Here is a 12,411-nt window from a genome sequence, read left to right on the forward strand (position 1 = left end):
GCTCTCAATTGACCGCAGTGCTCTCGAATCTACATCCTAGCTGAATTTCGTGCGTAAATGTCATGAGCACCGCAGCTCGGTATCAGTCAGATGCGATGAGCTTGCTGTCTTGGCGTTGCCTGATTGGGTATGCTTTCGGCGCTTGCGCAGATATGCTGATGTCGTATGTCTGAGCATGTCTGCTGCGTATATTACAGACCATATGGCCCTAACCTCCATACGGCCACCCCTGCCCTCGTCTTGCCGCGTTTGTCGACTACCTCCGCAGGCCCCTTCCTTCCTTCCTGATCCTGCCCTTCGCTTCCCAAGTTAGTCCACCCTCTCTCCCCGCAAGCTCCATTCTCTACGCTCGCTTCGTCTGCTCTGCACCCTTCCTCTCCCACAATGCCGCCCAAACCTGAAGATCTCCTTCTCGACAATCCCCAGCAGCATAACGTCAAGCCCCCGCGCGACGACGAAGACGATGATGACGAAGAGACCAGTAGGCCAGGACGCGAGCGGCGCAAGATCGAGATCAAGTTCATCGACGACAAGTCTCGCCGGCACATCACCTTTTCCAAGCGGAAGGCCGGTATCATGAAGAAGGTGCGTATCCTCATTGTCTGTCTTTATCTAGCCTGCCTGCTGCTTCCTTTTATGTCATGTTCATGTTTTGTTTGCTGCTTCTTTTTGTGATGTTGATCTGGCTCTCTCTTCAGACCTGGTCTGTGCCTGCCTTGGCTCTGCATTTATATTGTAATACTGTATTCCCACTCTTTCTTGTTTCTTTCGTCGTTGTTCGTTTCTTTCTGTGGATTTGTTCGTGTGACGAGCCGGCTGCTTGTGTGTGCTTCAAACTCTGAGCAGCCGATCTTCTGCCGCAGGTGGTTGTGTGCTATCAGCCCTTTCGGGACCGCGCGTGCCTTCCTAATGCGACCTACGCGTGTCCGCTCCGCCTTTTCTCTCTTGGCTTCCACTACTCTCTCCGGCGCGCTTTATTATCTTTATTCACGCTTTATTTCTTTCTTCGTTGTTGTTATGTGCTCTTAGCCTTTTGACTGCGGCGGGCTCTTCAAACAATTGCTGCAAACATTAAGATAAACTAACATTGTTTTTTTCTCTAGGCTTACGAACTTTCTGTTCTCACCGGCACTCAGGTCCTACTTCTTGTTGTGTCCGAGACCGGTCTCGTCTACACATTCACCACCCCCAAGCTGCAACCGCTGGTCACAAAGGCGGAAGGAAAGAATCTTATTCAGGCTTGTCTCAATGCCCCCGAAGAGCCCGTCCCTACCGGCCCCCATTCACAGGAACCGCAGCAGCCTCCTATGGTCGACGACCTGCCACAGGACGACCACTCTCTAGCAGCTGCCACCGCTCAGCAAAGAGCCGTTGCGGCTGCCGTCGCGCAGCAACAGCAACAGCAGCGAGCCGCTCAAGCCCAGGCTATGAACATGCGACCTGGAATGTACCCATATCCTGTCCAGGGTCTTCAAGACCGAGACAAGGAGTTTTGAAGGAGTTCTTCATCTATTCAAGGATATGATTTAGCGTTTCCGGTTGGGTCTTTTTTTGGTGCGTGTTCTAATTTAGTTAGCGGCCTGGGTTCATACATTGGCCTGTAATGCTGTATGTTTTTCATAAAACTGTTTTTTGTGCTTGCGTGTCCCGGATACGTTGTATTATTTTTGTTTAATAATGAATTGCTTATGCTTTCTTTTTTATTCTTGGCTATATTATATGACTGCCTGTGACTGAGATCGAAAATAGAGCAAAATCCTTTGCACAAAAGGTTGATGTTGTGATCTTGGCAAGAAGGGATCAATTGATACAAGAATTTTCCAATTAGAAGATTTTTAATTAGCTCTTTCGATTCTGAGGATTAATTATGACTGTCATCTTTTTTAGTCGCGTGTATTTTTTATATCGTTGGAGTTGGTAATCTGAATATTGTCAGTTTTCAAATATGCTCGATCCTTTCGAGTCTCTGTAGTGTATCGAAACGAGATATAAATGTATTTTCTGCAGTTTCTAGTATCCTCTCATTTTTATAGCACATGTATAAATTTGAAAATGACTTCACTATGAGCATGTGATGACTAATTTCTCATTTTGCAGAAGACCCGCATTCTGAAACTTTAATACGCTATCGCTGGAGATTCTGAACTTTGAATATCTCACTCTACCTACTCCCTGTTTGAACATCACCATAACTTCCACCACGTCTTGGATTCGACTTGAAGAATAAGAAGATTTTTGATATAATAAGTTTTGGTTTTCAAAAGAGGAGAAGAAAGCACAGATATCTCTAGTATGCGCTCTCTACTCCCTATCCTATTCCTCTACATTGTCTTCGCGTCGACAGCGTATGCGATCCAATTACCATTCGGTCTTACACCAAAGCAAGGAGATGACGATCTTGTCTCTTCACCATCTTCTGCAAGATATCCATCTGGGTTTACTTTACGACAAGTATTTCACCATGGCACTGATGAATTCCCAAAACTTCACCGCAGGCTAGAAGTTCCGGCTGAGTTCCATCTCGTTGCGCAGGACCAAAGCTCGACATTCCAGCTGTCATCAGTTTCTCACAAGGCGACGCGGATGTCTGACAGACATCCTGATACAATTGAGACATATCTGGAGAAAGTGCGCACGCGTGAAATTGTGGCGCAGGATTTTGATTGGGTTCATGAGATCATACCTACTCCGAACATCACTGACCGCGACACTCTGGTTACTCTTGCTAAAATGACTGCGGATGCCTATGTCGGTTTACCAGATAACTCTAACTGGCTGGATGTTGGGGTGCCGTACAATAGAAGCTCAGACTTTGGTTGGGACGCTACGGGACTTCGTGGGCATGTGTTTGCGGACCAAACGAACAAGACTGTGGTGATGGCGATCAAAGGCACCAGCGCTGCGCTGTTCGATAGTGATGGTGATACCGCCCCAAGCGACAAAGTTAATGTATGTTTAACCTATTTATTGTGTTCATTTGTTTGATTGCTGATTTTGTCTGACTGTTGCAGGACAACTTACTCTTCTCGTGCTGCTGCTCTCGAGTCAGCTATATGTGGAAGACTGTGTGCGACTGCTACGACTCTACCTACACCTGCAAGCAAGATTGCGTTGAGGATGCCATGTACGCCGAAGACATGTACTATCGTGCCGCGCTAGACATGTACCGCAACACTTCTTCACTATATCCGCAAGCCACAATCTGGTTGACCGGCCACTCGCTCGGTGGAGCCATTGCGGCCTTACTCGGTCGTACATATGCGATTCCGACTGTCACTTTCGAGGCACCTCCCGAGAAATTGGCTGCGAAGAGACTTCATCTCCCATTTCCACCAATCCCAGAAGAAGAAAATATGATTTGGCATATTGGAAACACTGCCGATCCAATCTATATGGGCATTTGCAACGGCCCTTCGTCAATTTGCTGGATGGGTGGGTATGCTATGGAAACGCAGTGCCATTCGAGCCTCGAGTGCGTGTATGACACGGTAACTGACAAGAAATGGCGTGTATCGAGCACGAATCACCGGATTAGAAACGTGGTCGAAATGATTGCTTCGTATAATAATACGCCGACTTGTGTCGCCAACGAAGAGTGCCAGGATTGTTTTGACTGGGCTTATATCTAAGGGTTTGAGAAAATAAGTGATTATAATCAGTTTTTTTTTTTTTGGTTGGCCTTTAATTTTCTAATTCTGTCTGCATATGGTGTTTGGTTTTGATCTTCTTTGAAAGTGTGCCCTTTATCTTTATTTTGTAGCATAACTGACTTTTCCCCGATTATACTCTTTCTTTATATTCTATATGTGAAAAGGGTAGCACGTCATTTTGATTTGTAATACAATACACTTATATTTTGGATAAAGTAGGCTATATTTTATTCTCTTTATTGCATCTACCCTCGAAACTATCATTCTAAAGTAAACGAACCCGCCAACTGCCTCTTGCGGCTACTACTTCCAACATACACATGAAATTTTCCTCTCGGTATTTTCCAATTCCCGCTCTCGACCTCATAGTAACTCAGATCTTTACGGGTAAGAGTAAACGCAACACTGTAAGATTGTCCGGCAGTTAATTCAACTTTCTCAAACCCTTTCAGCGATTGAACGGCGAACTCAACCCCCGCATCATCTGGATACGAAAGATATAATTGCGCAACTTGTGTACCCACTATCGGGCCTGTGTTTGTAATCTCACAAGTGACGGTAACTATCTGATCAAATAAGAATGGATTGCCGCCTGAGGCGCCACCTGCAGGACTAGGGTCGTTGGGTGGTATTTCAGTGTAGTTATCCGGATACGGATATGCTTCTGTATCGTACTTGAGATCTTTGACATCCTCATCAGTTAGGTATGGGTAGACAAACTTCTTGTATTTGCGAAAGTTTTTGGGGTATAAAACTTCATCCGTAGATGGACGAGAGCTATTCGTGCCATTATAAAATACTGGATCCAGGTATGCTTTGGGAGCAAATGGATATGGATCCGTGTCAACACCTTCTTTAACTGTAACTGTGAAATTGCTGAATGTGAAATTTGTATAACTCAATCCGAATCCAAACTCGAACCGAGGCACAATATTTTGTTTATCAAAATGTCGGTAATCGACATATAATCCTTCAGTAAAGTTAATCTGTGGCACGGCAGACGTGGTGTTGTAAATCACTGTCGCAGGATAGTCTTCCTTCCTTTTCGCAATTGTAAACGGCAATCTTCCCGATGGATTATAATCTCCCAGAAGAACTCCAACGACTCCAAATCCAATATCCTGACCAGGAACAAGCGAGTAGAGAACTGCGGTAACATTCTCATTCTCGATCCACGCCTCCATATCAACTGCACCCACAGATTCGACGACGACGATCGTATGACGATTCACGGCAGCGACAGCCTTGATCAGATCATCGCCGCCATGCCATAATTTCAAATCATTTCTATCTCCAATGTTCCCTTCGACTTCAAGAAATCCTTCTCCTGAATCTGAAGATACAAATACAATTGCTGCATCGGCTGCGGCAGCGTAGGTGGTTGCTGAGTCGTGGTCATAGTCGTCTAGCGAGTAGTCTAGCTGGAAGCCATTCATGGCTGCTCTGTAGTTGAATATATCGGCAGGAGTAACCATATAAGGAAAATTGACAGATCCTGAACCCCATCCAGTCTAGATACATGTGAGTCGATATTGAATATCAAAAAAATCGCATGGAAATACGTACGGCTAAAGTACCATTATTACAACCTCTATCGACGCACCCGTTTGGGCCTCCTGAGAAAGGCCCCGCTGCGGATCCCAGTAATGAAAGTTTCTTGAAATTAGTCAGCGGTAGCGAATTATTCTCGTTCTTAACAAGAATCATGCTTTCTAAACTAATCTGTCTAGAAGCTTGACTGCTGGCACTCGATCGAGCATCAACGTGCTGATTGACTACTCCAAACGCACTATCCTCATCCGTTGGAAATGTATATCCCGTACTATTCAACGTCCAGGAGGAGAAATTCGGGGAAGGAAAAGTTTTCGGGTCTTGACCTACTTTGAAATAAGCCGCCATTATCCGTGTAGCCATATCATCTACTCTCCACATCGGCAGCGAGCCATTCATAATCGCAAGTGTCAAGTTTGAACCATACAGTGAAATTCCGTCAGCCCAACCAATACCATCACCTGGCATTGTCATATCTAGACCCGCAAGAGCAGACGCGACTCCTGAACGTTGGCCTAGCCAGTCTGAGACGACGAAGCCTTGAAATCCCAAATCATCCTTGAGCACTTTGTTCATTAGATACGAATTCTGGCATGCTTGCGTCTGATTAACTTGATTGTATGAGCACATAACAGAGCCTACTCCGGCCCGCACTGCTTCAGCAAATGGCCAGACGTAAATCTCGTGTAACACACGATCATCAGCGTTTGCGGAATATGGCTCTTTCAAATCCGAATACCCGAATTCCACCCATTCAGCATGTTGTCTGAAATGTTCTTGCTCGTTGAGTAAAAAGTGTTTGGCTGTTGCAATCACTCCGGCATCCTGAATCCCCGTAACCGTCTCGTACGCGGCAATGCCCTGTAAATACGGATCAGAACCAAAGGCTTCCCAGTTACGTCCACCTTCAGGCGCTCTGCCTATCGGTCCCATGCAGGGTCCCAAGGCAACATTTATACCCTTTGATTTATTTTCCAGACCAATTGCATTTCCACGGAGATACATCAAATTTTTATTGAACGTAGCTCCGGTAGCGATACCAGCCGGAAATGCAGTGTTAAGATCAGTGTCGCGGATTCCAAGTGGTCCGTCTTGAAGGCAAATCGAAGGAAAACCAAGCCTGGGAATTGATCCTGTATTACCTACACACGGCCCCATTTCCCATCCTGTGCCGGTTGTTAAGTTGACTTTTTCGAGAAGTGTGAGCTGCGAGACGAATTCTCGCGCCTTCATGTATGCTAAGTTCCAATATGTATCATATGAGCTACGGCCGCCGAGCGCTGGCAAACCAGAATTTAAATGTTAGATATTAGAATTATGTATGAAAAACAGAATATACATACGTGAAGGGTAAATATTCGGAGTTGAATCATAAGTTGCCCGCGCATACACACCGCCAGTGACCTGCAATATTACGGCGACACTAAGAACAACACTTGAAAACCATAACATTTTTAGTATATACAGTCCAAAAAAACAAGAAAGGCAAAGAGCGACTAGATAAACAAAACACAGACAGAAAGAGAGAGAAATTAAGATGATTTATGAAGCTTTTATATATAGATCAGCGATCTCAGAAATGGCGCATGTGTGAAGTATCTCCAACTTTAAACGAATGAAGAAATCTCACGCAAATACCGATCATAATGATGCCCCTACCCAACATCGTCCGGATATATTTTTAGAATATCTACTCTTTATATTTGTGTTTATATTACGCGCTTTTACTTTTGACGACTCTGGTAGACATAGCAAGAACTCATCATCTCGTATCGCTACGTCATATCCGAGTATCTGAATGAGCCGCAGACCTCTTCTCCCGACGGAAACGATGATTCACAAACCGTACTTGACCGAAGACTCACAAATCTACTTCCGAGACACAGCTCTCCGGTCACCGAGAGACAATTTCTGATTTTCCGGTAATGGAAAGAAACAAACGGACGATCAGTTTCAGCAATCTGGTGCATTTTTAATTTCCTATCTTGATTAAAGTATTTTCTTGGCCGCCTGTCGTTAAATTAGCAGACTATACAGTGATTGATAGTAAATACACCATTTTCTCACATACAAAAAAAACAATTGGGAATTATATCCATTAATATTGTAATTAATAATGTACAGACAAACAATACCGTTTAATTATATGATAGCAAATTCGCTTGAGCAAAAAAAGAAGAAGGAGAAAGTCATTCGCATGTCAATGTTTCATATCGTCAACAGCGGCATAGTCATATGCATATTTAGCATTCGATTACAGACACAGGCAAACAGATAGAGTACACAATCAGCAAAAGACAACGCACTCAAAAGCAGTTCTCAGAAAAAGGTAAAAATGCCTCTGTGTGTGTTCTCACTCGCTTGCTGGCGGTCCGTTGCATACCGCTTCGAAATCTCGCAGTAGGAGACGTGCTTGAAATAGTTGGGGATTTCTCATTGTTGGTATCAGTATCAGATTCAGCAAAGCGACGTTTCCTGGCTAACTCCAAAAAGGTTGAAACAGGAAATAGACTATTTTTGACAGAAGGATTAGGGACTGACTTATTGATATTCGCAATCACCTTTAATCGTGGCTCACGCTGCTTTAAATCTGAAGTAGCAGATTCATGAGCCGTAGGAGACTGTGCAGGATCACTGCTTCCCTTCAAAGTAGAATTGACAGAAAATACATCAGCTGGTAGAATACTTGTCATCAGACTATCCCTTGGAACAGAGCTAAGATTGGTCACGAGAGTATCGCTCGATGTCCTAGGGTCTAAAAGGGGACGTACACCTTCTGTACCATCCAGAACCTGTCCACCCACACTGCCGTTCTTATCCTCCGATTTGCCGAGCTTCGCTCTCTCGATCTCACGATCATTGTCAAAATCAACGCGATCAAAAACAGACGCAGCTCTTTTTCTCGATCGAGATCTGCGTATCTCAGGGCGTAACTGAATCCACTGCTGATGAAGGCGCCGAATATTATGATTCGGAAAATGTTCGCGTACTTCTTGCCATGGAGTTTGCCGCATCTTGAGTTCTAACAGCTTGTCTTGTTCAAATTCGCCTAATGAGTTTCTAAATTTTTTTAAAAAAATTAATAAACTTAGAGAATTTAAAAAGTGTGAACCAACTAATAAGACGCAATAGTTACAATTTTTCTTCTCTTTCGTCCTTTTCATCTTCCTCGCTTTCCGGCGCCCAAGAAGTAGACAATAATTTGTAGCAAGCATGGACAGAATCAGACAATCCCATTGCTCTGTTATACACTCTCTCAATCATTTCAGCAGTTAGATGAGGGCCATTGGGGCGTTCACGTAGAATATGCTCCAGATATGTGAACCTTACTCTGCTCTCATTACGCAGAGAAACGATTGTTGAGATAACTGACTCGCTCAGTACAGGAATCTCCATAAAGCTATCGCTCTTACCGTTTCTAGTATTACATTGACGTCAGCACCCCAAACTCGCTGATCAACAAAAAGAACACTCTAGTGCAGGTGATAGCTCAAACTGTTTGACTTACGATCGAAACGGACCAGTCTCTTTCTCTAGCGTATTGTGCTCACAGCTGTCGGATGTGAAAGCAGCATTAGAGTCAAATGTTTTGTTTTTGTTGATGGGCGATAAAATTGTAGTTGAACCATTGTTATCACTATTTTCGTCTTTCTTCATCCCAAATTCTTTTTTATCAAGATCCGTTCTGAGAAGTTTTCCTAGTCTCTTGTTCGCAATACGAGCTGCACCACGCAGAGTAGGAAGAACTGCTGACGAATGACCAGTAACAGGCAGCGAAGGCAAAAGCGGCAGAATGGGATCCGAGCGAGATCGCTTTCTTAGGGGTGATTGAACATGATCGGACTTGGCAGTTCTCCTGTCATGAAGTTTTGCTGGAGAGGACCCTGCTTTCGCCTTCGACTTTTCAGGCGATTTGGCTTTAACGTTGTCCGGGTTGGAACTCCTCGTCTTTTTACTACTCCTTTTCTTGTAAATATTTGTCTCCGTCTCTCGACCTAAAAGCACTGTATTTTCTTTGACTTTGCATTTTACTTCTTCCATATCAGGCGAAAATAGGCGACTAAGGTCAGTCTCTAGAATAAACGGTCCTGCTTTGAATGCTGTCCTCGGTTCCTCACCTGCCGCCAATCTCTTTTCCAGACTACCCTCATCAGTCTGTGAAGTGAGAGGCTGCGTAACCGACTCATCTAGTTTGCGAATACTTCTGGAATCGCGGATATCCGGTGGGTCCAACAATTTTGATTTAGTCGAAATTGACGCAGTTTGACTTTTCACCTCATTACTTGAAGCCTTCGTCGCTGAATTCAGTGTTTTGTCAACGGATTGAAATTCAGCATTACTCGCACTGCAATCAGTACGTTCAGTACACGCTGAAGGAATTTGACTCATTCGGCTCAATTCTACAAGTAATTGAGACCGTTGCACAGGCGTGATTGAGGAGAGCTCTTCCAAGGCGGTTTGTGTCTGCAAAGTACCAGGTTTCGTCGACGGCGTTGAAATGGTCACTTCTAAAGAACTCGTATTCCCAATTTGATTGGCAGAGTTAGGAAGTGGCTGCGATCCTCTTAGAATTTCAGACTTGGACCTGTATGAAAGCATGAGCTTAAGCCGATCTCACATAAACAAATAACAACAACGCTTTACAAATATAACAGAAATTTAAAATAGACTTCTTTACAGTCGTCTACCATGTGAACATCACTAATGATGTCAGCGATCGCACACCAAGGCTAAACCTTTAATTAGTAATCACCCGATATTTGCATAATAATAGACTGTACGCACTAGCTGATTCAGTCTCGCTTGCATCAATATCCTGGCATCGTTTATTGACCATCCTGCTTGCTTTATAATCTTCTGAATCTGCAGATCAAGCAGTGCTTTCTCAATGCCTTGTTGACCAATCTGCTCCATGAGTGACTGGGGCAGATCTCTAACCAATAGAGCAGGCCGGCTATCGCTGGTTGCCTGATATAGAAAGTTGTCTGTGGGGCGTACTCTCGGAGGCTGCTGAGAATCCAGATTATGTCCTAGTGTCGAGATCTGAAGTTGGGATTCAAACGACGCCATCGACTGTCTACCTTTACAGGGCAGATCTTTGCAAATTTTGCCGTTGTTAAACTTGTTCGTACTACTATATGCGCCAGTTATCTGTATTTCACTATACGCGCGTTAAAATATTATGGCTCTCAGACAAAGTGAGAAGAAAAGCTCTGAAAATAAAACAAAGCAAATAGCTTATTTGCAAGTGATTGAACGAGAGATTTGAGGAGGAATGGAAGAGACCAACCGCGACGAGAGCAAAATCAGTAAACAGACAGAGGAGTAAACTGACCAGCCCTTTCGCAAAATGTAAACATCCCATCGCGTCCTTATATTCGCTTTGCCATTGAGATGATGCCCTAACCCCGGATAGTTGTCGACTTCGAATTGGAAAGGGTACACTCTGATTAGCTTATATTGCGATATTGAAATGTGTGCCTCATTGAACTAGACAAGCAGGAATTTCATTATTGTTAGGGCATACTGTGAATTTCGGACGATTATTTTTTGAATATTTAAGCACTGTGCTCGCTTATTTGTCTGTCAGTTCTGGTTGTGCGAACCACGACCAACATCTAATTATCACCTCCCAATTCTCCTCAACCGCCGCGACGATTTCGAAGCCATCAGCATGTCCTCGTCCATAAAATATTCATACACGCTCTGGTCTCCCAGTGACACAGTAAAAGATGTTGCTGAGAGTCTTGGTATTGCGAATCTTTCCGAGGAAGTAAGCAAGTCGCTTGCTATGGATGTGGAGTATCGAATAAACGAAGTTCTAGAGCAAGCAACAAAATTCATGAAACATTCAAAACGAACAGTTCTTACATCCCAAGACATCAATTATGCGTTTAGAGTTCTCAATGTTGAGGTAAAGATGATTTCGACAACGGGATTTGGTCTGCAATTATATCTGACTTTCCTTTCTAGCCCTTGTACGGATATGAGTCGAATCGGCCTGTTAAGTTTCGCGAAGCAATCTTGGGACCAGGCCAAACACTTTATTATATTGATGACGAAGAAGTCGACTTTGAAAAAATTATAAATATGCCATTACCTAAAGTGCCGCGAGAGGTCTCTTTCACTGGTATGTTTTTCTTTCGATAATCTTCAGTTTTGAGGATATAAGCTTATACATATCTCTAGCGCACTGGCTTGCTATTGAAGGAGTGCAACCTGCTATCCCACAGAATCCACAGCCCTCTGATGGACGATCATCAACGACTGGACAGCCTGGTGTTAGTTCGACTGAGATAGAAGTGAAACCCTTAGTGAAGCATGCTCTTTCTAAAGAGCTGCAGTTGTATTTTGACCGCGTGGTCTCTGCTTTAACAGAAGAGTCGTCTACATCGGCTATGAAGAATGCGGTTCTGAATAGTCTTGGAAATGATCCTGGTTTACATCAACTTATTCCATATTTAATTCAGTTTGTGGCAGAGAGAATTAGGCTGAACTTGAAGAACGCATCTATGTTATATTTAATGCTTCAAGTTCTCCACAAATTACTCACAAACAAGACAATTTTTATTGAGCCCTATGTACGTACTAACAATCGACTATATTATGACTGTCAATCTGACTATTATACTTAGATTCACTCAATCATGCCGCCGATTCTAACTCTGCTTGTTGGAAAGCGACTTGGAAACTCCCAATCGTCGGTTGAGGATCACTACAATGTTCGCGACTTTGCGGGCTCATTATTGAACCAAGTCTGCACAAACTACGGCGACACATATCATGCCTTGAAACCGCGCGTGACACGAACGCTGTTGAAGGCATTCATGGACTCTACCAAATCTGCAGGTACTCAATATGGTGCTCTGTCTGGATTGACTGCGATGGGTCCCGAAATTATCCGGGTGCTCGTACTTGGTAATTTGCGAGACTGGGCCGCTGTCATAGGATCAACTAGTACTGTTACTGAGGAAGATAAGCGACGACTGGGTAATGCTGTTCTTGACGCCCTGCGTTTGTTGGTCGATCCTGAATTCAGTACGATCGAGGAGTTGTCGACCGAGGATATCACAAAATTCTCTGAGTTTGTGGGCCTTGAGGTTGCGAAATTAGTAGACGACGCGCCTGATAAAGAAAATATCATAAAGGCAGTGCTGGAGGGTCAGAAGTTCCCGTAATGTGACTTGTATTGGAAGTGTATGAGTAAAGT

The 12,411-nt window shown here is 43.9% G+C and overlaps 5 protein-coding genes across 5 annotated transcripts; 3 read left to right on the forward strand and 2 right to left on the reverse strand.

Moving 5' to 3' along the window:
• Positions 1-384: 384 nt before the first annotated feature.
• V2V93DRAFT_356118 (floral homeotic protein agamous) lies at positions 385-1,496 on the forward strand (the record flags this gene model as incomplete). Its single annotated transcript, XM_066907999.1, has 3 exons — positions 385-585; positions 617-703; positions 1,104-1,496. 3 exons carry the CDS (start codon positions 385-387, stop codon positions 1,494-1,496), a joined length of 681 nt encoding a protein of 226 aa, XP_066768428.1.
• Positions 1,497-2,138: 642 nt separating this feature from the next.
• Positions 2,139-3,871, forward strand: V2V93DRAFT_330337 (Alpha/Beta hydrolase protein). The gene is made up of 2 exons (XM_066907647.1): positions 2,139-2,949; positions 3,012-3,871. Exons 1-2 carry the CDS (start codon positions 2,293-2,295, stop codon positions 3,627-3,629), a joined length of 1,275 nt encoding a protein of 424 aa, XP_066768429.1. The 5' UTR covers positions 2,139-2,292; the 3' UTR covers positions 3,630-3,871.
• V2V93DRAFT_402544 (glycosyl hydrolase family 3 N terminal domain-containing protein) lies at positions 3,741-6,765 on the reverse strand. The gene is made up of 3 exons (XM_066912606.1): positions 6,545-6,765; positions 5,217-6,481; positions 3,741-5,161 (listed from the first exon to the last, which is right to left on the reverse strand). The coding sequence occupies exons 1-3, from the start codon at positions 6,651-6,653 to the stop codon at positions 3,911-3,913; spliced, it is 2,625 nt and encodes an 874-aa protein (XP_066768430.1). The 5' UTR covers positions 6,654-6,765; the 3' UTR covers positions 3,741-3,910.
• Positions 6,766-7,224: 459 nt separating this feature from the next.
• On the reverse strand, positions 7,225-10,537 carry V2V93DRAFT_362215 (uncharacterized protein). Its single transcript, XM_066908298.1, has 5 exons — positions 9,987-10,537; positions 9,846-9,931; positions 8,710-9,786; positions 8,338-8,619; positions 7,225-8,261 (listed from the first exon to the last, which is right to left on the reverse strand). Exons 1-5 carry the CDS (start codon positions 10,269-10,271, stop codon positions 7,508-7,510), a joined length of 2,484 nt encoding a protein of 827 aa, XP_066768431.1. The 5' UTR covers positions 10,272-10,537; the 3' UTR covers positions 7,225-7,507.
• Positions 10,538-10,875: 338 nt separating this feature from the next.
• V2V93DRAFT_389398 (uncharacterized protein) lies at positions 10,876-12,379 on the forward strand (the record flags this gene model as incomplete). The annotated part of the gene is made up of 4 exons (XM_066912358.1): positions 10,876-11,115; positions 11,175-11,331; positions 11,391-11,782; positions 11,837-12,379. 4 exons carry the CDS (start codon positions 10,876-10,878, stop codon positions 12,377-12,379), a joined length of 1,332 nt encoding a protein of 443 aa, XP_066768432.1.
• Between the last annotated feature and the right edge of the window lie 32 nt (positions 12,380-12,411).

The sequence above is a fragment of the Kockiozyma suomiensis genome (assembly GCF_038497685.1).
Source record: "Kockiozyma suomiensis strain NRRL Y-17356 unplaced genomic scaffold V2V93scaffold_1, whole genome shotgun sequence".
NCBI classification, from domain to species: domain Eukaryota; kingdom Fungi; phylum Ascomycota; class Lipomycetes; order Lipomycetales; family Lipomycetaceae; genus Kockiozyma; species Kockiozyma suomiensis.

Excerpts from the sequence above, each read along its gene's own strand:
- V2V93DRAFT_330337 (XM_066907647.1), top strand. The coding sequence starts at position 2,293 with ATGCGCTCTCTACTCCCTATCCTATTCCTCTACATTGTCTTCGCGTCG. Across the intron at positions 2,950-3,011 it reads CCCCAAGCGACAAAGTTAAT|GACAACTTACTCTTCTCGTG; the intron begins GTATGTTTAACC and ends TGACTGTTGCAG.
- V2V93DRAFT_402544 (XM_066912606.1), bottom strand. The coding sequence starts at position 6,653 with ATGTTATGGTTTTCAAGTGTTGTTCTTAGTGTCGCCGTAATATTGCAG. Across the intron at positions 6,482-6,544 it reads TCCGAATATTTACCCTTCAC|CGCTCGGCGGCCGTAGCTCA; the intron begins GTATGTATATTC and ends CTGGTTTGCCAG. Across the intron at positions 5,162-5,216 it reads GTAATAATGGTACTTTAGCC|ACTGGATGGGGTTCAGGATC; the intron begins GTACGTATTTCC and ends ACATGTATCTAG.
- V2V93DRAFT_362215 (XM_066908298.1), bottom strand. The coding sequence starts at position 10,271 with ATGGCGTCGTTTGAATCCCAACTTCAGATCTCGACACTAGGACATAAT. Across the intron at positions 9,932-9,986 it reads AAGCGAGACTGAATCAGCTA|CCTTGGTGTGCGATCGCTGA; the intron begins GTGCGTACAGTC and ends TTAAAGGTTTAG. Across the intron at positions 8,620-8,709 it reads GAGACTGGTCCGTTTCGATC|AAACGGTAAGAGCGATAGCT; the intron begins GTAAGTCAAACA and ends ATGTAATACTAG.